Source organism: Paramormyrops kingsleyae, chromosome 24 (assembly GCF_048594095.1).
Source record: "Paramormyrops kingsleyae isolate MSU_618 chromosome 24, PKINGS_0.4, whole genome shotgun sequence".
NCBI classification, from domain to species: domain Eukaryota; kingdom Metazoa; phylum Chordata; class Actinopteri; order Osteoglossiformes; family Mormyridae; genus Paramormyrops; species Paramormyrops kingsleyae.
The window spans coordinates 3,403,089-3,428,300 of NC_132820.1; the positions used below are offsets into that span (position 1 = coordinate 3,403,089).

The window sequence follows — 25,212 nt, forward strand, 5'->3', positions numbered from 1 at the left end:
TGAGGAAATATATTATTTATGATCTTGAAATGACAAACCTACTATTTCCTAATAATAATACATTTTCCCCCGCAATTAATAAAAAATGGCACCGTGAAAATGATCTTTTGAGTTCTGCTTTGTGTCGTCGCTGCACAAAGCTAATCTTAGACTGTGAATATGGATGTCGCGCATTGTCATTATCATGCAGAAACAGTGTGGGTCTTTGCTCGACTCGGGAAATACCCATGAAGAGAACGAACGATTCACACACCCAGGAATGTTAAGGTGTGTGTGGGATTAGTTGAGCTATTTTCACTCGCTGCTGTGAGATAAGCCCAAGGTGGCCTTTTGTCCAACTCTAAATGTCATTGCTAAGTGCTTGTATTTCCACGAGCAATTAGAACTGTTACATGGGCAAATTTTGTGCTGGTTGATTACGTGTGTTCTTGTGGAGTGGATGGTTATGTCTCTAACTAATGGAGTGATTATCTGTTCAGTTATACAATCTATTTTTGTTGTATCGCATATTTTGTTCCTGCCACACAAGCACATATTATGTATTCTGCCCTGAAATACTGATTTGTACTGTAATCTTTTAAAACTGCTTTGCTTTGTATTTTGAAACCATTTCACAGAATCTAGAATGATAAACAGGTGATGTGAATCTGTTCTACGTAAGTATGCCAGATTGAATTCAGTAGCTGAATTAAAATGACAACAGCATTTGCCTAGTCTTGACCTCACAAGACCAGGCCCACGTTACAGGTCACATGATCAAGGAACACAATGTGCTAATGAGGAAAGGACCTCGTTACAGGTCATGTGATCAAGGAACACAATGTGCTCATGAAAGCCTGAAGAAGGAAAGCATGCTGAAGAAGGACAGCACGCTGTAACTAAACAACGGTGGTGTTTAAGTTGTTTATGTGCTGAGCACAAAAACCTGCATTTAAAAACACTCTGATCTGAGATTTCATAAACGTTTGAATTCCAGGCACACAAGTGTTGAAATTAGACTTGCATATGGATGCTTTGAAAATGTGCTTTGATGCGTCAGTCTGAGCAGTGCTATGGTTCAGTAAGCAGATATCTGTGAAAGCTGAAACTTGGTTATTTATTTAGATAATTGTGTCCTCTAAGTAAATGGCAATCTGATGCTGCCTATTATGTAGCAATAATCAAAACACAGCCAAGTATAATTAAGTCTTTGGAAGGTAGTGCTTCACCAATGAAAATATATGAAGTACCATTTTCCAATTTGAGAAACTGACGCCGTCATTTTTTTTTGTCTTTGGCCTTGTCCTGGCTTTAGAAATCAGATGTTTCCACCTTTTGCAATGATTATGCATGGAATATGAAAAATATCATATGTAACCCCCCATGTATGTTTTGAGAGAATGACTTTCCCTTGGAATGTAAATCAAATAAGCCATAAATCCTTCATGGCAGGTCCTTCCAGAGTGCATCCTGGGGAAAGGTATAAAAAGGGCAACATATGTTCTGAACAGGAAATGAATTCTTGTCTTTATCTAACTCCTATTCTCTTGCTCTGTCACAGCCATACATAAATATTGTGTCATGCTTTCAAGATAATTTGCAGTCACCGATTGACGTGAAGACCGCATTTTTGGATTGGGGAATTAATAAAGAAAAAAAAATCGTCTCAGGGTTTTAAACCCCAGTGCAAGTTCTAACAAAATTTGAGCAAATGCATTTTTTTTGTATCACTCCCTCTTAAGTAGTATAGTAAATTAAGCCAAATGTAGGTAACTCTCCGCCGCAGTAATGGATTTTAGTGTTCTTTTCGGATTTCAGACATTCTTGTAGAAAATTAAGGGCGAAAATATGTAACATGACAACAAAACCAAAACTTCGTTACAGGTGCAAGGGTTCAGTCGCGTTAAAATGAATGAGATTGCGTTACGTGTTCTACGTGTCGCAACTGCCGCAATTTAACCAATCACAGGCGAAGGGTTTAAAGACGTAAGCCCCACGTGATTGCACTGTTGCTGCTGCATGCCGGGAGTATTTCCTGCGTGAAGATGGCGACGTCTCTCGGCTCGAACACGTACAACAGGCAGAACTGGGAAGACGCGGTACGTTTGAAATGAGCTATAGTTTGATTCTTTTTGGGGAAAACCAAACCCGAACGATGCTGCTTCTTTAATTTCGGATTTGAGCACGAGATCGACGTTATAAACAGAGACAAAGACTCAAATAACTTCACTAGAAATACTACATGATGTAGGCTTCCCGTCCGAAGGCGCCGTGTACAAAGGAACATCGTTAGTAATGGCGTTATCTGGGGGGGCTGGGCTTGTGTGTCCCGGGCCGCATGGCATCTACGGAATTCTGTTGTTATTTTGCAATAAAAATAAGTTTTCAATGCTCCTTTAAGTTAGGCTTAACTACAATGGCGTAACTTGGGGTTGAACATTTGGGGGCGGGGGTTAAGGTCTAGGCGGGGCATGCGTTGGCCTTTTTTAATTATTGGGGGGGTTACCCCTCGTATTTTACGGCTATTGTTGACTAAATGCCCTGTTCAAACGAAGGCTTGTCTGTCTTATGACCTGGTACGACGCTTATGGTGGATTTCGTAACTCCTGTGCAAACCTCAAGTTAGTCATTGTCTTCGGTGTTTATGTAGCGTATCACAATCAGGCCACACCGGGTACAGTTTTCTGAAGCTTCAGCGAAAGTAAATTTGGTTAAAATGTCGCTGTATTGCGCCAAGAGAAACCTTCAATGGGCGTAAAAATAGACATAACATTCAATGTTGGTTTTTTCAGTAAGTAAATGCCACATGCTTGGTGGGTAAATCATTGTCGGTGGTTGACAGGTGGTTGTGTCCGCCAGGGTGCAAAGCCAGACTCATATTTACCCGCGTTAACCCTGGATGGGCTGCTTAGGACGCCTGCGACGTGTAATTCCCAGTGCTGATGGGTATGAGCTGCGCTAATAACAGGTCGAAATAGTTTCTGGAGCTCTTAGACTGCTCTGCATTAAAGGTGGAAGCTAATACAGGAGCGCTTCGAACGGAGGAATGTTGTCATACGGCTTAAAGTAAGCTTTGAAGCCGGTAGCGTTTCTCATGGTGTGAATTGTAGGGAGACACATGGACAAATGAAAATCTAGTATGTTCACAGGCAAAGGGATTTTCAGTCTGGTTGATAATGGCTGCCCAGTGGACCTGCATGACATGTACAGTAGATATAGATGCAATTAAGACAAGCCAGTGGTTGCATGCATTCTGTTTAATATAAGTGGGTGTGGGTTCATGGGATGCTAGATTAAATACAGTAAATAGGGTACAATGAGTACAATTAAGTGAATTATTTGCTAAAATGCCACTATGTGTAGTAATAGTGCATTAAATTCTATAGATAGACACACACACAGGGGAGATTACATGTTAAAATGTCATGCCCCGGCTAGTATAAACCCACCTACCGGGTGAGACTGAGAGGAAATGATCAGTCAAGTGTAAATTCAGTCTGGTGACACTGGACGACAAATGGGAGGCCAGGGAATCCGTCAGGAGCCTTCGCCGTACCAGTCACCGCTCGGAGAGCTGGAAGCCTCTGGGTGCAGGATCCTCTGGGATTCTGAGAGGGAGGGAGACGCTCCAGCATGTGTTTGGCTTCTGAATATGAGAATCTGCATCTTTCCTGCAGGACTTTCCCATTCTCTGTCAGACATGCCTGGGTGAAAATCCCTACATCCGTATGGTAAGTGATTAGGCCTTCTGTCACGTTGTTAATACCCATTAACACACACGCACAATACCGTGTTCATTTTTTTTATGCCAGTTTAAAATGTGATTTTAATGTAACACTTCCTGAGTGTATTGTTCTTTAAATTACCACAACTCACAATGATATAGGTCACACGATCTTATATATTAAATACAAAAAAAATTAAATTGGCACATTTTGAGATCCGTGTGCATTTCTAGAATACAACTCACATTTTTTGCCAGCCCTCTGTGTTGCCAGCAAACGATGGCTGTGCTCCCTCCTGTATCGTCGCGGTGACTTTGTCTCCTGCTGTCTTTAATGTCACCCTCTTTGTTCCATCTTTACACGGCTTTGTTTCCTGGTTGTTTATGCTCCGGTCTAATTTGTTTTTCTTTCAACAGACCAAAGAAAAGTATGGCAAAGAATGCAAAGTAAGTTGTTAAGTTTGCATCATCGAAACAGTTTATAATTATAAACTCAATGGTTTGAGACGGTTATGATCCGTTATTTGTCTGTGGATTTAAGTGATTGGTTCACTGTGTGATGTTTTCAGGCAGTTATCCGGTGGTACTGAATTAATTCCTGTGGGGGGGGGGGGGGGTGTATTTCCTAACTACAGATGAGTGAACTTAACTCGGTGTTTCTCAACCCAGGCCTCGGGGACCCCAAACAGTCCACATTTTTGCTCCCTCCCAGCTCCCAGCCAATCAAGAACGCCGAATACCTGGTACAGGTGTGCTGGGGGCAGGGAGGGAGCAAAAATGTGGACTGTCTGGTGGTCCTGAGGACCGGGCTGAGAAACAGACTTAACTCAGTGAGTTAAGTCTCTGAAGTCAGAAAAGCAACATTTTCATAAAAACCGGCTCTGTTCAGTTTTAGCACGGGAATTCCACTGAGTTTACCGTGAGTGTTAGGGAGACGAAGGTATTTAACAGCACCTGCCGGCCCTCAGATCTGCGCCAGGCCCTTCACGGTGTTCCGATGGTGCCCGGGAGTCCGAATGCGCTTCAAGAAGACAGAGGTGTGTCAGACCTGCAGCAAGATGAAGAACGTATGTCAGACGTGCCTGCTGGACCTGGAGTACGGTGAGTGCCCTCATGCCCGTTCTGGGCTTTCTCACGGCATCAGGCACAATATCTCAAAATCCAAGGTTGCTTGTTGCCATTTCTGTCTTACAGCTGTGTGACAGAAGCCAAACGGCATTTTCCCAGGTCTAGATTGTGTCTATTGGTCACATACATTATATCTGCACAGACAAACAAGGAACACATACGATTTTCTTAAATATACAAAATCAGTATTTATAGCAAAAAGGGTACAGCCTTGGTACGGTTTTGTTCCCCAAGGTACAAACAACATTAAAGTATCCCCAGTGGTACAAAAATGTTCCTCTGAGTCCCATTTCTGTACCTTTAAAGTTACATTTACCTACAGCTAAGGGTATAACTGGCAGACCCTTAAGGGTTACAGCCCCAGTGATTGTACCCTCAAAGGTACATATTGGTTGGTACTTTTTTTTTCTTAGTGTATAGTGATCCTGTGTTACCAGTATAAAACTGGTTTGCCTGTCCTTCATGTATCACAGCTGAGTAAGTCAAGTTTCTGTGGGAGATCTGGCGTGTTTAGTTTGTGTCTCGTTTGGTGCCCTGGGGGGGGCGATTGTCCCACCAAGCCTTGGCTCGGGTTCTCCACGTGCCCCGGGGACACGGGGCGCCAGCCAAGTGCTGCTGCACGGCGTTTTTAAACTACCCCCATCAGGCGGCTCTCACCTGTCACAATATGCCCTCAAACATGCCATTTATAGCCCCTGTCTCCCTCACCCCCCCCCCGCAGGGCTGCCCATCCAAGTCCGCGACACGGGGCTCTCCGTCAAAGACGATATGCCCAGATCGGACGTCAACAAGGAGTACTACACACAGAGCATGGAGAGAGAGGTAACGCACCCTGGTCAACGTTTGGTCCCTCAACCCTGAGCTGTTCCCAGGAGGGCCTCTACAAAGCTCATCACCTGGAGATTTATTGGTGGCAGATGGATTGATGCTCTCTATCTGACCACACCTTCTGGAAAGTGCTGTATGGTGCCCGCTGGACGCGGATGTCAGCTGGTTTGTCTCCATTACTTAGAAAAGCCCTGCAGAGAGTCTGCATACCGCCTGTCACTAAGATGACTGCTGTCCCGAGTCTATAAATATCGTCAGTTATTTCAGGTTTTCACCACTCTGTGCTGTGAACTCATCTTCATGTTCGGCTGGGATCGGTTCGTCTGTCTGGTGGTGCTTGGTGATGTTGTTGTTTTTTTTCTTGACTGGCTATGCTAGCATCTACATAAAAAAACACTTATGTAGATTTTTGGCTCATGGTAGTGGACAGCAGATTAACTGCGTGACGTCTCCCCCTGCTGGCCTGTGGCAGATCCTGAACTCGGACGGAACGCGGCCCGTGGGTCAGCTGGGCAAGGTGCCCAGCTCTAGTGACATGCTGCTGAAGCTGGCCCGCACCACGCCGTACTACAAGAGGAACCGGCCGCACATCTGCTCCTTCTGGGTGAAGGGCGAGTGCAAGAGGGGCGAGGAGTGTCCCTACAGGTGGGTGACTGAGGATTGTGTGGGGTGGACTCTGTGCGGTAGTACATCCACCTCACTGGTAGGGGGGCGCTGCAATTAGACTTCAGTGGTAAATGGCCTGAATTGGCAGCAAAAGTGTCTCAGATCTATAAACGTAGCATAAGTTGCACTTTCCTGCTGCCTTTTAAGGGAAGGTGGGGTGGTGATCGATCCATTAATTAAAGTTATTCCAGGAATCAGCTGATATAATAATTAAAATGTGTTTGCAGGCAGCTTTAATAAATGTGCTTCTAGCCCCCCCATGGAACGCTGCCTGTTTGGAGAGTGACTCTTGGCCTGATGTCTGAACCCCCCAGGCATGAGAAGCCGACCGATCCAGACGACCCGCTGGCTGACCAGAACATCAAGGACCGCTACTACGGCATCAACGATCCGGTGGCAGACAAACTGCTGAAACAGGCGTCCTCTATGCCACGGCTGGACCCCCCCGAGGACAAGACCATCACCACGCTTTACGTGGGGGGGCTGGGGGACACTGTCACCGAGGCTGACCTCAGGTGGGGCCTGTGTGTGTCTGTGTATAGATCAGTGCTTCTCAATCCAGTCCTCATAGACCTACAGACAGTCCACATTTTTGCTCGGACCGGGCTGGGAAACACTATAGATGGATGGATAGACTGACTCAACATTCTGGTTCCTCTCAATCTAAGGCTGCTTTGTTAAGGAATCAAAAGTCCCAACTCAGCCGTGAAACTAAAATCTACTTATTTATTGCATATTCTGCTCTTCTTATTCAATGACAGATTTGCGTAATTTTCCCCACAATCAGGCGATTAATTGTACTTTTTGTTTTAATGTCCCTGTCTTAAAATGTCAAGTTTATCATGTTTCTCAGTATTTTATATCATATTCATTATTTTTCATTTGCTCCATCACCAGTGAGAATATTTCACCTCAATGTATCTAAAGCTGACAACAAAAGATACTTCGAAGCGAGGGAGCACATTTACTGTAACACTTTTTGCTCACGATTATGTCACTGAAAGTATGCGATTAACAGATTCACATCTCTGTATCACTCACACTTCCTCTTCGCAGGCCTGCCGGTCAAGGATGTCGCTCTGCTGTTTTCGTCCTCTCTCCCAGACTGACTGCTCGTTTTCCCATGTTTTATCACCTCTATCTCTGACACTCGTGCTTCCGCTCTCTCTGCTGCGCTCCTCTCAGGAACCACTTCTACCAGTTCGGCGAGATCCGCACCACAACGGTCGTGCAGAGGCAGCAGTGTGCCTTCATCCAGTTCGCCACGCGGCAGTCGGCCGAGGTTGCCGCCGAGAAGTCCTTCAACAAGCTCATCGTCAACGGGCGCCGCCTTACAGTCAAGTGGGGCAGGTGAGTCCTCATCTCTACAAAGCCACACTGGGCCCTAAACACTAGTCATATCGTTAGCGTGCTTGCTAACCCTAACCCTAAACACTAGTCATATCGTTAGCGTGCTTGCTAACCCTAACCCTAAACACTAGTCATATCGTTAGCGTGCTTGCTAACCCTAACCCTAAACACTAGTCATATCGTTAGCGTGCTTGCTAACCCTAACACTAAACAATAGTCATATCGTTAGCGTGCTTGCTAACCCTAACACTAAACAATAGTCGTATCGTTAGCGTGCTTGCTAACCCTAACCCTAAACAATAGTCGTATCGTTAGCGTGCTTGCTAACCCATCTCAAGGGTCAGCCTCCCTGCAAGTCTTCCCATGTCCTGATGTACAACATCCAGATGTTTTAGTTTAAATAACGATAAAAAGTTTCCCACAGATTTCGCTGCCTCTTGAACCTGCTTGCCCTTGCTCCTTATCTTTGTTAGTGTTAAGGCAGCCTAGACTCTTGGTCTGTGCTAAACGCCTTCCCGCCCTACAGGTCCCAGGCCGCACGGGGCAGAGAGAGGGACGGAGTGGGAGAGGCAGGGCTGAAGCTGGAGCCGGTTCCTGGCCTCCCAGGAGGTAAGTGCTCCACACGCCCCCTGTGGGCCAGAAACAGTCACTACACTAAATATAAAATGAACACGTTCCTTATTTAGAGGATGCCGAAGCAGTATGTTCCGCTAGCCAGCTAGCTAATTCCACTCACCGGCTATTAATCTAGTTTCTGAAATATCCTGGGAGGGGCAGGCTTTGTGAATCACCATACAATTACATCGTTGATTTCCCCACAACCTGCAAGCCAATCCATCTCTCACCCTAATTCCATCATTCTAAGTCAAATGAAGAGCATGTTCTTAATCTAATTAAATTAGAAACGGCAAAGCCACTCCTGGCTGCATGGTGGTATCTCTTAGCGTTTACAGTGGATGTTCTGAGTGGTGCTTTTATCTGCGCTGCCCGCGGTTAAATTAGCATTTCACAGGATGGGAGCCTCTCTAACCCCCCACCCCCCTGTCTGTTCCGCAGCTCTGCCCCCCCCTCCAGCAGAAGAGGAATCCTCGGCCAACTACTTCAACCTGAGCCCCAGCGTGTCTCCCGCCATCCTGAGCGTCGCCATTCCGCCTCCTCCTGGCATAGTGCCCCCCCCACCGCCAGGTAACCCCCCCCCCCCCCCCACTGTCTTTCCCTTTACATGCCTGCAGGTGTATTTATATCGCCGATTGGAACAGGAGCGCTGTTTACGCCTAGCGTTAAATAACCCACCCTGGGCGTCGTAGCAACAGGTCTATAAAACACTCAGGATGCCAACAGCGATTTCACTTACCTCCATTAAGTTTATTCGTACTTTACGAGGCTAGAGAAAAGGAGAAAGTAGCATAGACGTTGACCTTGTAAGAGAAAATGCATAAAGAGCGACTGTTGTCTACGGGAAGTTTGGAGCTGCGCAAATGTAACCAGGATACTTTGCTAAATGGTTTCAATTGTGTGATTCAGCGATTTGAATATATCTCAGGGTGGGAAGACTGTAGATGCCAGATCTGAAGCTGCATCGCGCAGCGTTGTGCTCGTCACGGTGTCGCCTCCACGCAGAAGTATAATCAGCCTTTACTCCCTTCAGGTGGATGAATAATCTCTTGATTACCCGCAGGTTTTGGACCAGCCATTTTCCACATGGGCTCTCCCCCTCCCCCGCCCATGTCCATGAGACCTCCGGGGCAGCTGCACTATCCTTCCCAGGATCCTCAGCGCATGGGCGCCCATGCCGGCCGGCACGATGGCTCCTAATTTGCCTTTTTAAAATGAATTTTTACCCAATAATAGACGTGACGTAAGAGGAGAGATATTCAGTGCCGTTGTGAGCTGAGTTGTTGTCATTTCGGTGACTTGAGGCATTGACGGCGCAAGTTTAGCAGGAAATGAAGGAATCTGATGTGCTTTGAGGTGGTTTGGTGTGCTTGGACCTCACAGGGCACGGAAGATCCCCTCTGCTTTTCAAGAAGTGCGGTTGATTCTTATGTAAATATTTCCTTTTGCTACTCACGATGTGTATATGGACGCTGGTGTATTTCTGGGTGTGACCCCAGCCTTCGTTTAAGTCGCAGGCTGTTTCCTGACTTGTGTTGTTTGTATGCCTGCTGTCACGCATCCTGCCGGACCGGTGAAAACCAGTCACGCGGCGCCGCTCATAAGAATCACGCCACGTCACTCTGCATTGCCTTAAGAATTGTGAAATGCTTCTTTTCATTAAACCATCTCAACGTTACTGTGTGTTCTGTGTTTGTGTGTTGTGGAAGCTGCTCTTATATGTGGGTAACACTATTCTCTTGCATCTCCAGGGCTCGGGGGAGGGGCTGAATCTCACCCCCGCTCCTTATGTGAAGTTGGTACGTTCCCTCTTCCCACAGTCCAAAACCATAGAATAGGGAATCTGCATCTTTTGCCTTTAGTGACTGTTTGCCTACAGCGCTTCCCTTGCCTTAAGCCCTCCACTTGGTCTTTGGACCATGGATGGATGGATATATAGTATGCAGAAATGCTTAGCTCCGGTCCAGAGAGTAAAAGTCCAGACCAAGATTTTGTTCTAACCAACTGGTTGAGTATATAGAGTCACCCGAATTACCCGCCACCTTTTAACGTCTAGACACCGCTTTGATATGTTTGCATTTTTTTTTTCTTTTTCATTCGGACTGGTAATTTTAACGGGTCACAGTCATTTTTCATGAAGACGCTTCCGCCGTGAGCTGAACAGATCGCATTCTTCAGAAGGAAAAATGTGTCATGCGGCTGAGAGAACGTTGTAGAGCTGAACGTGTCGGCGGGAAATCCGCCATAGCGCTTGAACAAAAGGCAAATACTTAATGGAGAAATTGCCAAGTCACGAATGAGAAATGATCGGTTACTGTGGAGATCGTGCATGATTGTGATCGCTTACATACGGCACTGCGCTTAAAGCATTAATACAGGGTTTCCGAACTGATTTCAGACACTACCAGGTTATAGGTTTATTATAAGCCATCTGCATGATGTGAGGTGGGAGGGGCCTTCAGGCCTCACAAGCCCCGCCCCCTCTCCCTCATAGGTCCATGGACTCGGGTTTCTTGCTTAAGCCCCACCCCTGAGGTGCCCGGTTGAAGTTGGGCCTTCTGGAGATGCGATCCCAGTCCAGGCTGGGCTCCGTGTGAGCCAGGGCAAGCTCGAATCCCGGCAGTGGCAGGGTCCTCGCACTCCCGGCGGTCCCGCGGAACGGAACCGGCGCTCTGGGAAAGAGAAACGGTGCATTTTCACAGGTTCCGTGTCAGTACAATTTCAGTTATTTAAATCGGCTGATTAAATATCTTTGCTTTTACGGTAATGGTGGCCAGGCCGTGTTAACATCTTTTAGTAGGTCTGTTAATTAAATGGGCATTACGAAAGCTCTACTGTGTAATGGGTGATATTTCCCTGCCAGTAGATGGCAGCATTGAATTGAATCTCTTAGAATGGGGGCATCCTCAGTATCTCTGATGCCTATAGTGTTTTCCTTATACTGTTGGGAAATATTGTTTCTTATCTTTTAAACATACCAGATGTTGGCTTCAGGGTTCGTGTTCAGCTTGTGATTTTATTACGTGCGACTTTCCTCGACCCCCATGGTTATTTCAACATCTTCCCTAATGTCCCATACCGATGTCTCACTTTAAGTGCCGATGCTAGATCACTTGGCAGTGATTCCATCTCAGACTATTGTGATTGAATCTGAGTAATATTTGCTAACATCACACGGCGAACACTACACCACATGCCAGGTCTGAAGTCTGACACGTCGTCTGTGTGTGTGTGTGGTGTATTGTATTGTAGTGTAGTGTAGTTTTAACGGACATAGACTTTGTAGGTGTCTTGGGTAAATGCTGCACCTGAGGCGTGTATCACAAACTTGTCGGATTTAAGGTGGTCTGGGCTAAATGTAACGGAGCAAAGATAAAGTCCATTTAAACTGGGGCACCTTAAATCTGACAAGTTATCCAGCTAAGTGACAAAAACGGCTTTGTGAAACCGGCCCCTAGACAATAAATACACAAAAATATGACGCAAACCTAGCAAAAACTCCTATTCTATTCAGCTGATTAAAAATAAAGCATTTGACCATTCTAGATTTAAATGTAACGGTGAACAAGTGAAGGTAGAAATGAGATGTAATATATTCTTTAGCAGTGATCTTGGCCATTAGATTGGTTCTTGCCAACAAATTTAAAGAAAAATAATTTCGGATAATTTTTGTCGGCTTGTATAATCAGCTATTGTTATTTATCGCACCTTATCAATCTTAACAGCCAATTATAATTATCTAAAAGGTAATAATGTACTCAACATACTGCTTTTTTTAAGATTTATGAGGAAAAAATCAGTAACCCCCCCCCCCCCCCAGTTGGCATCATTTTCATAATTTAGCCCCCACTTAGAGTTAATTTTAACGATGATTGAAAGCCGACAATTCATTCAATTGAGAGCTCACTCAAAGATGAAAGGTTGCATAACAAGATGGCCGACCGGAAACAAAAAACCGGCATTTTCTGCAGACTCATGCCTGTGGCTGTGCTCGAGACACGAGAGCAAGGGGGCGCAAGGCCATATCGTGTGTGACCTGTCACTCTAGGGCAGGGGAAGCCGTGCGACAGGCTGTCCTAGCTGTGGTCCGTCTCCTCAATGGAAATGACCAGCATTCCTGAGCCCTGTGCAGTGACTGTATTCTGTCGACCTAAAAGCTCATCAACCTTCACGGCGGCTGAAAACCGCCCAGGAAATCGCTGGTCAGGCCGCCAGTTAAAATACAACACAAGCACCGAAGCAAGAGAATGGTGCTAAAATATCCACTGGGGACCCAAGGGAGGTTTCTGCTTCCAGACGGGCGCTGATGCCCAGTAACTTTGCACCTCGTTCCCATTTCTGGGACTAATTGAAATTAGCTGGTCTAACGAATATCTGTTTTTTTTCTCTAGCGCATGGGAAGTATTTTAATTCACACGTTGTCTTCATAACCTTTTTCTCTCTAGTTAGTGAATGAGACCATTTTAGCACAAATTATGGCAAAATTAAAATACAGAAAACGGTTATGAGTAGAAAGTCCAAACAACGGGGTTACATAATTTAATTAGATTAAGAACATGCTCTTCATTTGACTTAGAATGATGGAATTAGGGTGAGATGGATTGGCTTGCAGGTTGTGGGGAAATCAACGATGTAATCGTATGGTGATGAGGTTAATATCCGTGTTACTGTCTGTTCCCAGACTGTAAGAACCACATCTATATCTATACAACAGACCATTGGGCAAAACAGCTGCTGGTGTCCCGGGCCTCAGATCAATGATCTTTTAAAGTCAGCTCTTTGCTGGGGAAAAGTCACTGTAACAGATGTATTGAATAGGTTTATTTTACTCAACAAACCTCACAGTCATCACCTCACAGACTGTAGCAGTGCACATAACAGTATCTTTTGCATACATCAATACAGGCCTTTAACTCGACAGCGTTTTAGCGGTGTGTCCTTTATGATACAGGAACACGATCCTCTGTGTGTACCATCTGGTCCGAAGGCTTGAAAGGCATGTACAGAGTGTGGAGGCGTTTTCTGTGTGACCTTTTGGTTTAAATAGATGCTGAACTCACAGGCCCAGGGAACCAAGAGCCAGAACTGAGCTCAGGTTTCAGAATCAGACCTCACACAGTGTCAAGCAGCTTCAGTGATCTCATTTCTATTGATCTGGGCATATTATTACCCTTCGGTTCTGTGATAACTTAATACCTTTAATTTATGTAGCAAATGGCTTTATCCCAAGTGACGTGCACTTGAGAGACCAGGCACAGATAATTCCCAGCGCTATTGGGGGTTAACCACGTTGCTCATGAGCCCAGGGATGAAATCACTCCGCTGACCGTGGGATTTGAACCTATGACCTTCTAATCACAGGCACAGCCTCCTAATCCACTGAGCCATATACCACCCCAATAAAATTTGCTTTATTGATTCAGAGGGGAATTTCTTTAATGCAATCACACCCCGGCTGGGACTTGAACCCATCATCCCTGGCATCCATTAGGCTACTGGGGCTCGCTTAATAATGCTTCCATTATGTTATTTAAGTGTTTAAAATTGTATTATTTGTAAAGATAGCAATTGTTAGGAGATGATCAAAGCTACTTGTTTAATCCTTTAGGATGAATGACTGTAAGGATTTTTTATTTCTTTTTATTTGACAATTCAGCCCACTGTGCATCATTTGTATGAACACATGACCCCCTGCAGCTGGCAGTTACCTGTTGAAGCACTTGTAGTCGGCAGGTGTGAGTTTCTGGGCCAGCTCTGGCAGATGAGCGTGGATGGTGGCCAGGAGTTTCTCCCCGGCACCCAGATCCTCCCGCCAGGGTGAGTAGTAGGACTTGGGGATGACAGTGACGTTAAACTTCTCGTGAGGAATGTCCTTCAGCGGCTTTGCGTAGCCTGAGAAAAGGAGAAGCTGCTGAGACGGCCGGGGATCCGGAGTATCGACCCCCGGTTTTGTATATATATCATGTCTATAAACCAATAAGGTAGGACGTCACAGCAGCTGTGTTACCCGGAGCGAGGGTGTCAGGGCTTCCTTTATTGGCCACTGTGCCCTTCAAGGCCGAAACAAGGCTATTTCTCCCAGGCTGCTTGATGAAGACCTCGGTTTGAAAGCTCCCCTTCCCATCGTCTTCTCCTCCCGACTCAAGCTCGGACCTCTTAGCCTGGCTCGATTCCGCTACCTAATTAGACAAAACATATTTAGATGCACTATAAAAATGAATTGAGTTGAACTTAATTTACCAGCAGGCAAAGAAGGCTAAGGCTGTTTTATCAATATGCGTTTAATCGTTCATTCATACCCATTTGACGTGATCTTCCATTGCCAAAATACAATTTTAATACTCAAGAACAAGTATGGAGGACACTATAAATTCCTGGATGTCACTGTTGCCTCGCCCCAAATTTCAAGGATTCATCGGTTGCATCCTCGCCGAATGAGACTAATCCCATGATTCATTGCATCCCAAGTTCATTCATGAGAGGCAAGTTATGAAGAATACTCTTACAAAAAACACAAGTACGTTCTTTATGTTCTTGGTATTGATAAACAGCCAGTTTTGGGCACCATACCTTGCCTGAAGCTCTTCCAGCGTTCTCCAGGATGAACTTATCTACCCTCCTCAACCTCTCGTGAAACATACGGGATCCCCTGTTGGTCAGGAGCTTCAGTTCCTCCATCATTACATCCTGTGGGGCACTGATCTTCTTCCCGAGGTTCAGATACTCTAAGAGACACAGACGCTTGTCACCACAATATCACAGCTCATAAGTCCTTCAAGAGTAATTCAAAGGCTTTTCTCGGCATTGAATCCGATTTTGGACTCAACCTACCAGCTAAAAGTATATCTTACTAAGCTTTGACAAATGTCCATAATGCTCTATTAATTTTATAATATAAATCTATATCTGACTTCAGAGAGTTCCATTCTCGGCATTGAGTCACATTCATAAGGATTAATCTCCTTGCCAAATCTCTTGTACTGACAGTCATCCGCTAAAAAAAAAATATTACCCTCCTCAATCAGGTCAAGTTACTGTGTCCACACACTTTCGGGGTCTTGCACAATTGCATAGTTTTGTGGGACTCTGGTACATACGGGGTTAAACCAGCTCCTTTGCGGGCATTTGAGGCCTCCCTGGTCATAGTGATGTAGTCGTGTAAGAATTATCACTACCGCCAGGTTTATAGCTGAGTTGCTGGCTTACTCCAGACTCGGTTGCATTGCACACAGTCAGAGCCCCTGTCATTTTCGTGTCTGTGTTCTGTGTCGTTTACCTCCCAGGACTTCCTGGCCCAGATCCTTGACTGGCTGTTTCCTTCGTTTGGCCAGCTCTTCATATGAGTTCTGAATCATCTTCCTCTTTTTGGATGGAGGGAACCGATGTCGCTTTGAGGAAGTGTTACCTAAAGGCTAAAGCCGACTAAACAATGACAAGAAAGGAAACCACGGAATGTTATTTTCATCAGAAAAGGAAGTAGCATGTCATTATCAGCCATGTTAGACATAAATACCGTCAAGCAGACTGATGAACACTTCAAAAAGCACGCAAAACCGCTAGTCAACATTGCAAACTTGTAATATGCATCATAGACTGTATGTTCTAAAAGCAAAAAAAAGTCCTAAAGTATTGAGCTGTTTAGAACCTGCATGTATAAGTAAGTAAAAAAATAATTTTATGGTCTGGAACTGGCCACAATGCAGTGCATGCTGTCATTAGCATCAGCATGTGTGAGGTATTGATCCATACACTAGCTTAAGTAACGTTGAATATTACATAGATTGCATCAAACAAGAAATATTTTTGTTAAAATAAAAGCACTGACAAATCTGTATCCGGTATCCTCCTGCCATCATTATTTATCTAACCCTAACCCTAACCCTAACCCTAACCCTAACCCTAACCCTAACCCTAACCCTAACGTTCTTCAAAGTTTTCCCCAGAGAGAGCCGCGTTAGCACGTTAGCGGGTTCTGTGTCAGCGGACCTACCTGGCAGCCAGGAGGGACGGTGCTGTGCGTCGGACAGTCAGGCTTCCCCGTCTGCCTCAGTGATGCCCCACTCGCTGATCCGGGGTTTCGGCCGTAGCATTTGCTCACCCTGCAGCTGCCTTAGCTCACTTGCTTTTTTTAGCCGGGTTACGGCAGTGGGGAGGGACAGCAATCGGGGATTTGCACCCTTTTCCTTCCCGTCCCCCATAATAAAAATTTGATCTGCACGCTCCACACTTGGACCCTTTAAGAACAGCTGACTCCGATTGGCCTGTTGCTGTGTTGCATAGTGACAGCAACCCTGTCGCGTTGTCAAGGTGAGGGTGATGGTCTCCTGCCCTTACAGACGTCAGGGTTAGCAGGTCGGATGCCAGCAGAGCCACATGCTCACTTACTCATAGGACCCCTTGGCTCCTTAACCTTATACAGCCTCTCCCCAGGTTACGATGGGTTTACATTCCGATAAATCGTAAGGCGAAAATATCGTAAGCCGAAAATGCATTTTAAAAATGCCTAGAACACTTACATTAGCTTACAGTTGGGCAAAATCATTAACACAAAGCCTAATTTATAATAAAATGTTGGCTATCACATGTAAATTATCGTAACCCAGGGAGTGTCTGTACATCATGTTCCTCGATATCCCAGATGCAGACACAAAGTCATCATATTGACAACTATGACTATCTATCCATCCGTTTTCTGATACTGCTTGGAAAAAAAAATTGAGAAAGTTTTTAGACTGTGGGGGAAGACTGGAGTACTGGCAGGAAACCCCATGACGACACAGGGAGAACATGCAAACTCCACACACCTGGAACCCCAGTGGATACTTGAACGCTGGTCCTAGAGGTGTGAGGCAACAGTGCTACCCACAGTGCAAGATGGTTATTCTTGGTGTCTGCTATGCCCATATCTGCGGAGCCCTGTTTGGTTTGGTCAAGGGATTCCAGATGGATGACCTAGTAGCAGATACTTTTATTGATCCCCATGGGGAAATTCTCCCTCAAGTTGGCTATGAAGGGTGGCCATCTGTTATGGCATCCGGGGGATGGGGGGTGAAGTGCCTTGCCCAAGGACCCACAGACATGCCAAGGCCAGGCTTGAACCAGCAACCTTCTGATCACAGGCATAGGGGCTTGGCCCACTGAGTCTTTTCTGAATGGTGATGTGAGCCTTTGCCGAATGGTGATGCGAGCCAGATGCTGAATGGTGATATGAGTCTTTTCTGAATGGTGATGTGAGCCTTTGCCGAATGGTGATGTGAGCCTTTGCCGAATGGTGATGTGAGCCTTTTCTGAATGGTGATGTGAGCCTTTGCCGAATGGTGATGCGAGCCACATGCTGAATGGTGATGTGAGCCACATGCTGAATGGTGATTTGAGTCTTTTCTGAATGGTGATGTGAGCCTTTGCCGAATGGTGATGCGAGCCACATGCTGAATGGTGATGTGAGCCACATGCTGAATGGTGATTTGAGTCTTTTCTGAATGGTGATGTGAGCCTTTGCCGAATGGTGATGCGAGCCACATGCTGAATGGTGATGTGAGCCACATGCTGAATGGTGATTTGAGTCTTTTCTGAATGGTGATGTGAGCCTTTGCCGAATGGTGATGCGAGCCACATGCTGAATGGTGATGTGAGCCACATGCTGAATGGTGATTTGAGTCTTTTCTGAATGGTGATGTGAGCCTTTGCCGAATGGTGATGCGAGCCACATGCTGAATGGTGATATGAGTCTTTTCTGAATGGTGATGTGAGCCACATGCTGAATGGTGATGTGAGCCTTTTCTGAATGGTCCTCTTCAGCTCTTCAAAGACCCCAGAAGTGGAATGTAACAGTAAGGGGGTAGAACTTCAGAAGGACAAGAGAATATTAATGTGCTAGAACGTGGTGGATAGAGAAAGTGGCCGAAGACTGGAGCTGGATTAAATCTGGCCTGAGTGAAGCTCATTACTGCTCATTTTGTTAAACAGTCTTAGATATTTACAATATGGTGACTGCAACAATAACGCAGCCACTGTGCTGTCACACCTAATGGAGCATCATCCTCCAGATGTGCACTTTTTCATTCTTTCAATTGGCCAATGACAGCTGCTCAGCTGTAGCGTTCACAGAAGCAGTGTGAAACTCACGCAGAATCATAGGCGCGGATTAACGTAACGTCAGTCAACAAATGTGACTTCTGAATGTTATTATTATTAATGCACAATTCTAATAATTCCCACAACAAAACATTCAATGTTTCATTCAGTGCAATTAGTGATAATTCAAATCTTTGAAATATATTACTAAAATATTAATATTCATCTAAATAAGAGGTGATGGGATTGTCAGTGTACAGTACAGTACAATATGCAGTATGGTTGATGACAGTGTCCATTCCTGAGGGAATAGAAATCCCCCCCCCCAAGTAGCACCTCATGTGGCATCGAGCATCCCTGCTACTCCCACGATACTCCTGGTGCATAGTTACAGCGTCCTACCCTGTATAACCAAGCCTGATGCTTTACTGTAACCTGTGACATTGGTTACCGGGACAACACAGGTCATGCAAGTATTTAACTGAGCATTTAAGGTGACATCAACAGAACCAATATTGACAGCATTATCCAGGCGATAATTTCATTCCTATAAAATACTGATTATATTCTGTGCTTTAGGCCCCAAATTATCAGTCCATATAAAGAGAAGGATGGAATAAAAAGGGAAAAGAATTAATTTGTTAAAGTGTATTTCAGCATTGTAATCATATCCAGTAAATCTTGTATTATAACTCATGCTACTAAACTGTACAGTACTAAAGACAACTTTCCTTAACAATATAGACTATAATGATTGGTCTAAATTTAGAATTTACTGTAAACTTTAGAACAGAAACTGTCATCTTGTTTTTGGGGAAATGAGTAATTTCTTAGGAATGATGTTGAAAAAGTTGCAATTCTCGCGAATGTATTTACAGTAGGACGGTGAAACACCACAAAGTGTGAAATAAGAGCGACCGCGAATCACTTTGCTGGAAAATGCAGCCAGGTCATTTCTTCTTATTTGCGATGTTACGGCAGATCCAGCTCATGCCATCCTGTTGTAGGGAAAAAAGGACATAATTTTAAAATAATGAACTGACAAAGTTGCAAGTTCACAGTCGTGCATGAACCAAGATGATCAGTGAGCGGGAACTGACCAGAGAGATGAGCACTGCAGTGTCTCTTCTAAGTTATATAACTGCAATATAACAGCCCGGCAATATATTTTAAAATAAATGTCCAGATATCATTAGAATTCCGCACTGTCAGAAAAAAGGGTAAAACTTTGTACCTTTGCTTGTCACTGGGGCTGTACCCTCAAGGGTCTGCAAATTGTACCCTTAGCTGTAGGTAAAGGTACCTTTTAAGGTACAGAAATGGGCTCTGAGGAACATCTTAAGGTCTGAACAACATTAATGCACCCCCAAGGTGCAGACAACACATTCCATTTCAGTAAATGTACTGTACCTTAAAAGGTACATTTACTCTTAAGGGTACAGCCCCAGTGACAAGCAAAGGTACAAAGTGCTACTCTTTTTTTCTGACAGTGCAGATCTTTTATTGTTATTTGATTTTTTATTTCGGTAATTCGATTATAATTCAGAAATGAGTCTTGCTCCAGCACCCACCTGAACGCCCTCCCCAGACAGTGCACAGCAGGCTTGGATCTGCCACTGCCGGTCCCGGTAGGTGTGCAGGTTGAGTCCCTCCGCGATCTCGCTGGCCGGCGAGGCGGTGGCGAGGTCCTGCTTGTTGGCGAAGACGAGCACGGGCACGCCCTTCAGGTCCTCCTCGGCGACGAGCTCCGACAGTTCCTGCAGATGTGGAGTTAGGCAAGGAAAAGTAGCATATTTACAGAAGCAGAGCTTGGGATTTGTCAATGGAATTTCTGTCTCAGTTCTAAGCAGCTCGGTGAATATTCATGGTGCTTTATTATCATTCAAATGTAACCAATGGTATGTTTTGAAGAAAAAGCACATGCAAAGATACGCCAATGTTATTGGTCCTTTTTCAGAGAATCGTATTTCAAAATAAAAGTCCTATAATCTACTTCACTGAATGTCGGGCACCTTTGTTGCAGTAGGATGCGGTGGTTTACCAGAGAAAAAAAATGCATCAAAACATTAAAATATTGTTTTCATTTCGACATGTTACAAACAAACGTGCAATTACCAGACCGGTCTCCTCAAAACGCTTCTTGTCTGCACTGTCTATCACATAGATCTGGAAAAAAAAAGTGTGAGCCTGCTGTTAACTGTGGTTTATTAGCGCTTCAAACATGTTTTTTGACCATGTACCTTTTTTAGTTAAAGAACGCAGCAGTTTCATTTCGGTCAGAAATACCTGTGAAATACTTACAGTATATCGCAGTAAACACTTCAGTGAACAGCCCCATCTGATCTGTCGCTTGAGCTGTCATTAACAAACAGTCAATAAGTCAGTGTTGTCAGAATTCACCACCTACCAGCAAATCTGTGCTCTCTAAATATTTTTTCCAGAAAGGGCGAATCTTCCGTTGGCCCCCAATGTCCCACACGTTGAGTTTCATGCCGCTGGCAGCCACGCTTTTAACGTTGAAGCCCTGGAAGTTCGCGAAACACAACAGTCTGAGTGAACCGGCACCCGGATGCAAACACTTAATTTAGCAGGCCTGCCTGTCATCATTCATAAACCGTTGCTTAGTCACCAGGCCTAATAATTAGTGTGTGATTCAGTGTTTTAAAGCCTTTTCTATTTCGAGGGAACTTGTAAGCGACCCACCGCTTCTCTTCCTCTATTCTTAAGTAATCTAATCACAAGCCTCATAATTATACGCCTCTCTCCATAAATTTCCATTTGCTTACATTTCCATTTCAGAATAATCCGTTGAGAGCTTTGCGTTGCGTAATACTTTTTTTTTTTTTTTAGTTATATACGACTGCAGACATCATAGATTGGCAAATGAATGTCTATTTTTCATAGTCATGAAATAAGAAAATAAATTTATGGGTGCCCATCCCACGTCCCAAAAATGCTTAGGGTTACTAACCACAACAGAAAGAGCGCATATAAGGCCATAAAATATGCAGTTATAAGGCCATAAAATATGCAGTTATAAGGCCATAAAATATGCAGTTATAAGGCCATAAAATATGCAGTTATAAGTACATAAGCATGCATCTCTTTAGTCAGGGACATAGTAACTGAATTTGGATTCACACAACCCCCCCATTAAAATGATCGTTGCATATAATTACTATTAATTATTAGTTACAATTATCCCTTAATTATTAATTGTTAACATTTTCTTCCGAGCAGCAAAAGGACTTTTTCTGTACCTTTCTTTCTTAGACTGACATTCTTCCTAAACAAAGGCCGTTCGTAACTTGAAATGTTCGTAAGTCGTTATTCAACATCATTTTAAGGGTATACGTAAGTACAAAGAACTAGGATGCTGGGAGTCCGCACGCAGTGTTTCCCGACCCGGTCCTCCGGAATCCAGAGACAGTCCACGTTTTCGCTTCCTCCCAACTCCCTGCCAGACAGTCCACATTTTTGCCCCTACGGGGAGCTGGGAGGGAGCAAAAGTGTGTACTGTCTGGGTTGGGAAACACTGGACTAATGACACATCGAGGAACCAATCTGGCCAACAGAAGTCAGGGCAGAGAGCAGGCTGCTCTATTAATGTGTGGCTCCACACAGTCAGCGAGCTAAACTCAGCATCCCGACTGTGGGAACCGGCAGCTGCCCGTGGGCGGGGGCCCGCCCACTCATCAGCAGCACTGGCCCCCATCACTCGCCACGCTGCTCAAACGCTCCACATGGCCGCCGCGTTTTTCCTAATCATGTAAAACCGAATTCATATTTCATCCATGACAAGTTGATTGGAAATTCAGCTTAATAAACCAGCCTGATGCTGATGCTGTTTGATGCTGTGATGCTGTGTGATATGTGCGCATGTATATTCAGCCGCCTGCTTAGTTCAGCAAATATACTGCAAATCTATTGGCTTTATAACAAAAACCATAACTTTATCCTTTTGTTTGCAACAAATATATATCACAACAGAAACAATCAGTAGTTTTAGGTGAAACATTCACTTCCAGTAGCAATAAAGTGAAACCCAAATTATAGTTTTAAAAGAGCCTGTTCTGAGTTATAAAGCTGATTGTCAGGCAGTCTCATTGGGTGCTTTTTAATTAGTAACACCTGTGTAGTGTCCCTTTGGGAGCCAGTGACTACAATTAATAGCAAAGTGGCAAGAGCAGAACTGAATGAGTCAGGCAATAAAATAGAAAATGTCTGTGCTGAGGATATGTGCAGATGTGTTAAACATCGCTTGTCAATGGCCTTTTGTTATGAAACCAGTAAATTTGCAGCATTATTACAGAATTAAGCCAGTCCCAGGACTTTCTGTGATCACCTTCTGTATGTATATATATATATATGTATACACACACACACACACATGTATAATCAGTATGACTGTGGTATGTGCACACACAAACGGGTGAATATATTGCTTATTAATTCTAGATACTTTTATTATTTGTCTGTTGTATGTGCAGTGGTGTTTTCTACCTTTATAATATATCTTATTTTTACTTCATCCCAAGTTGCGTAGTGGCACTGGAGAAACGAGGATGTGAGACACGGTACAAAAATGTTTGGAGGGATGACTATAACGAATATAGGATCTTGTTGATTAGTTCCAAAGTGAGGGTTTAAAGCTCATTAACCTTTTTTTTTATCCTTCTTCCTAGTTCACTTTTGCCATTTACTTTGGCTCATCCATCATTTCCATATTTTTATATGGTGCTTAGAGACAATTTTATCCAAAATGAGGTACATTTTGAGAAAACAGGGTCAACCAATCCCTTGAGGGGCTGGGGGAAGCTAAGGGCCCAATGATGACATCACTCGACAGACCACGGGATTTGAAACAGCAACCAACCAATCACAGGCACAGCATCCGATCTGGCTGAGCCACACACTGACGGAATTCTGCTGTTCTCTAGTCAGTTTCTTATATAACTATACTAACACTATAGACATTTTCTATTCATCTGCGATGAGCATGTAATAAGGGGCATCTGTCAGTAAAACCGGCATTGTAGCAATGTAATTGATCTTGGCTCACTCTGTTCTTGGCCATGATGGCCAGGTTATGTAAGCTTTGTGAGCCTTGCCAGGCGCGAGGAAAACCGCTAGCTTTCCCTCTCACCTGCGTGGGGGTTATGGTGCGGACATCTTCAGACGCTAACTTCTTCAGGAGCGTCGTCTTCCCCGCGTTGTCCAGGCCGAGGAGAACAATCCTCAGTTCCCGCTCCGTGGCGCCTTTCAGTCTCTCGACGACGGAAAACAGACCCTGAGCTCAGCCAAAAGACAATGTTAGACCAGCGTCCGCTTGCAAGTCGGGACAGTCACGCGTCTGTCTGATAAGATATTTTTTCTACACAGACAGACGAGTTAAGAAACAGGACTTTTAATGGGTCAGAAGAAGTAGAAACTACAATTTATCTAACTTGCAATTCAGATGACATATTAATCGGCATGTGAAATTGCACAGATACACATATGCCCATCTGCATAAGGTCAAGGATGCTGGATCAGAAGCCTGAATTTCTGCATCATCTTGAGTTAATTAATCCCCACTGGAAACATCAATATGGCAAAACCTGACAGCACACAACCAAAGACAACCAATATTTTGACACAATATGTGTGTATTGAAAGTAACACTTTCTGATTGTTCTTCAGATTCCTTACAAGTCATTAATGAATAATAAAAGATATTAAATCATTGTTCTGGGGGCCCTATATCAAAACTAATCGTAAAATTTTAAAGTACTAACTCACAGATCCCTTCCCTAATACACCGACATGATAATGAATATTGTAATAAGGAGATGGACAAAATATTATGAACAAAATCTTTATAGATCCCATCGGTTTCCAGTCAATGGCATACTGGGCTGCTGTAAAGCCACTACACTGTACCAGTTACACTACAAACGCCCTGCCCCTAGGTGGCGGGGGGACCGTCCTACCTTCTGAACCTCTCCCATCCTGAACACTGCCCTTGGAAGCAGGGCTACATCATACAGTCAGCCCCCAAGGCGGACGAGAAATGCAGGTGACCCAGGACAGACCGCCGGCTCTTCATTCCCCCAGCTAGGAGGGACCTTCTCTGCCCTTGTCTCCCTGCGGGGGGGGGGGGGGGGGGGGGGGGGGTTGTTGGGGCTGGATTAACGGGCCACAATTAGCCACCATCTCCTCCCCCACCTCTCTGCATTCAGGACTTACCTGGATTATCCAACAGCCACCTGCCACAGAAAAGACACAGGGGCAGTGATACCCCTCTCAGCCACAAGGGGGCGTTACCTAACTCCACCCCCCCCCCCCCTTACCTCCCTCACTCCCTCCACCATGCCCACCCCTTCCATTTAATTCACCTACCAGATTTTCATCGAAGGACGGGAGCCAAGTACAAAAATTACCGTTAACACCTGTTAATTATAACGCCGTTCAGAGCCTCAGGCGCCAGTTCAGGTCCAGATTTCCATCGTAGGCTGACGGTGGATGTCTGTGTGATGCAATAAGGTGTTTTTAAATAATGTTTTTAAAGACTTTTGTAATAATTTGCGTACAGTCACCACGTAGACATTACGCAACTACATATGCATACGATATTATGGGTAAATGTGAAATGCAAAAGAAATGCAAAATTAAAAATGCACACAAAATATTTAATACTAAATTGATTTATATATAGAGGTCTAACCTGAGTGAGCATTAAGCCAACAATACGTGTAAATAATTACACTGTCTGTTGCATAGCACGCAACTCCAGGATGGAATAGATTCCAGTCCCTCTGCAGGAGTTTGACTCCAGAGTTCGATCAGTCTCTGCCATTGTCTACCAC

At 44.6% G+C, this 25,212-nt stretch overlaps 3 protein-coding genes across 4 annotated transcripts; 1 reads left to right on the plus strand and 2 right to left on the minus strand.

Annotated features, from left to right (window-relative positions):
* The first annotated feature begins 1,972 nt into the window (after positions 1–1,972).
* Positions 1,973–9,968, plus strand: LOC111850792 (pre-mRNA-splicing factor RBM22). Its single transcript, XM_072706478.1, has 11 exons — positions 1,973–2,078; positions 3,657–3,710; positions 4,121–4,150; positions 4,672–4,804; positions 5,553–5,653; positions 6,132–6,304; positions 6,640–6,840; positions 7,511–7,675; positions 8,202–8,284; positions 8,732–8,860; positions 9,354–9,968. Exons 1-11 carry the CDS (start codon positions 2,025–2,027, stop codon positions 9,488–9,490), a joined length of 1,260 nt encoding a protein of 419 aa, XP_072562579.1. The 5' UTR covers positions 1,973–2,024; the 3' UTR covers positions 9,491–9,968.
* A 714-nt stretch (positions 9,969–10,682) lies between these two features.
* On the minus strand, positions 10,683–16,434 carry LOC111850797 (myozenin-3). 2 transcript variants are annotated; one of them, XM_023825073.2, is made up of 6 exons: positions 16,281–16,434; positions 15,567–15,712; positions 14,861–15,015; positions 14,298–14,469; positions 13,999–14,182; positions 10,683–10,962 (listed from the first exon to the last, which is right to left on the minus strand). In XM_023825073.2, exons 2-6 carry the CDS (start codon positions 15,643–15,645, stop codon positions 10,779–10,781), a joined length of 774 nt encoding a protein of 257 aa, XP_023680841.2. In that variant the 5' UTR covers positions 15,646–15,712; positions 16,281–16,434; the 3' UTR covers positions 10,683–10,778. The 2 variants fall into 2 exon arrangements, with proteins under 2 accessions (XP_023680841.2, XP_023680854.2); XM_023825086.2 differs by having other exon boundaries at positions 15,567–15,702; positions 16,281–16,379.
* Positions 16,435–19,024: 2,590 nt separating this feature from the next.
* Positions 19,025–24,448, minus strand: arl3l1 (ADP ribosylation factor like GTPase 3, like 1). Its single transcript, XM_023824839.2, has 6 exons — positions 24,337–24,448; positions 23,511–23,654; positions 20,772–20,888; positions 20,480–20,530; positions 19,936–20,121; positions 19,025–19,362 (listed from the first exon to the last, which is right to left on the minus strand). Exons 1-6 carry the CDS (start codon positions 24,352–24,354, stop codon positions 19,315–19,317), a joined length of 564 nt encoding a protein of 187 aa, XP_023680607.2. The 5' UTR covers positions 24,355–24,448; the 3' UTR covers positions 19,025–19,314.
* Between the last annotated feature and the right edge of the window lie 764 nt (positions 24,449–25,212).

Excerpts from the sequence above, each read along its gene's own strand:
- LOC111850792 (XM_072706478.1), top strand. The coding sequence starts at position 2,025 with ATGGCGACGTCTCTCGGCTCGAACACGTACAACAGGCAGAACTGGGAA. Across the intron at positions 4,151-4,671 it reads AGTATGGCAAAGAATGCAAA|ATCTGCGCCAGGCCCTTCAC; the intron begins GTAAGTTGTTAA and ends GCCGGCCCTCAG. Across the intron at positions 6,305-6,639 it reads GGCGAGGAGTGTCCCTACAG|GCATGAGAAGCCGACCGATC; the intron begins GTGGGTGACTGA and ends TGAACCCCCCAG.
- LOC111850797 (XM_023825073.2), bottom strand. The coding sequence starts at position 15,645 with ATGATTCAGAACTCATATGAAGAGCTGGCCAAACGAAGGAAACAGCCA. Across the intron at positions 15,016-15,566 it reads GGGCCAGGAAGTCCTGGGAG|AGTATCTGAACCTCGGGAAG; the intron begins GTAAACGACACA and ends TGTGTCTCTTAG. Across the intron at positions 14,183-14,297 it reads CCCTGACACCCTCGCTCCGG|GCTACGCAAAGCCGCTGAAG; the intron begins GTAACACAGCTG and ends TCCTTTTCTCAG.
- arl3l1 (XM_023824839.2), bottom strand. Across the intron at positions 20,889-23,510 it reads GCACCATAACCCCCACGCAG|GGCTTCAACGTTAAAAGCGT; the intron begins GTGAGAGGGAAA and ends GCGAACTTCCAG. Across the intron at positions 19,363-19,935 it reads TGTCTGGGGAGGGCGTTCAG|GATGGCATGAGCTGGATCTG; the intron begins GTGGGTGCTGGA and ends TCCCTACAACAG.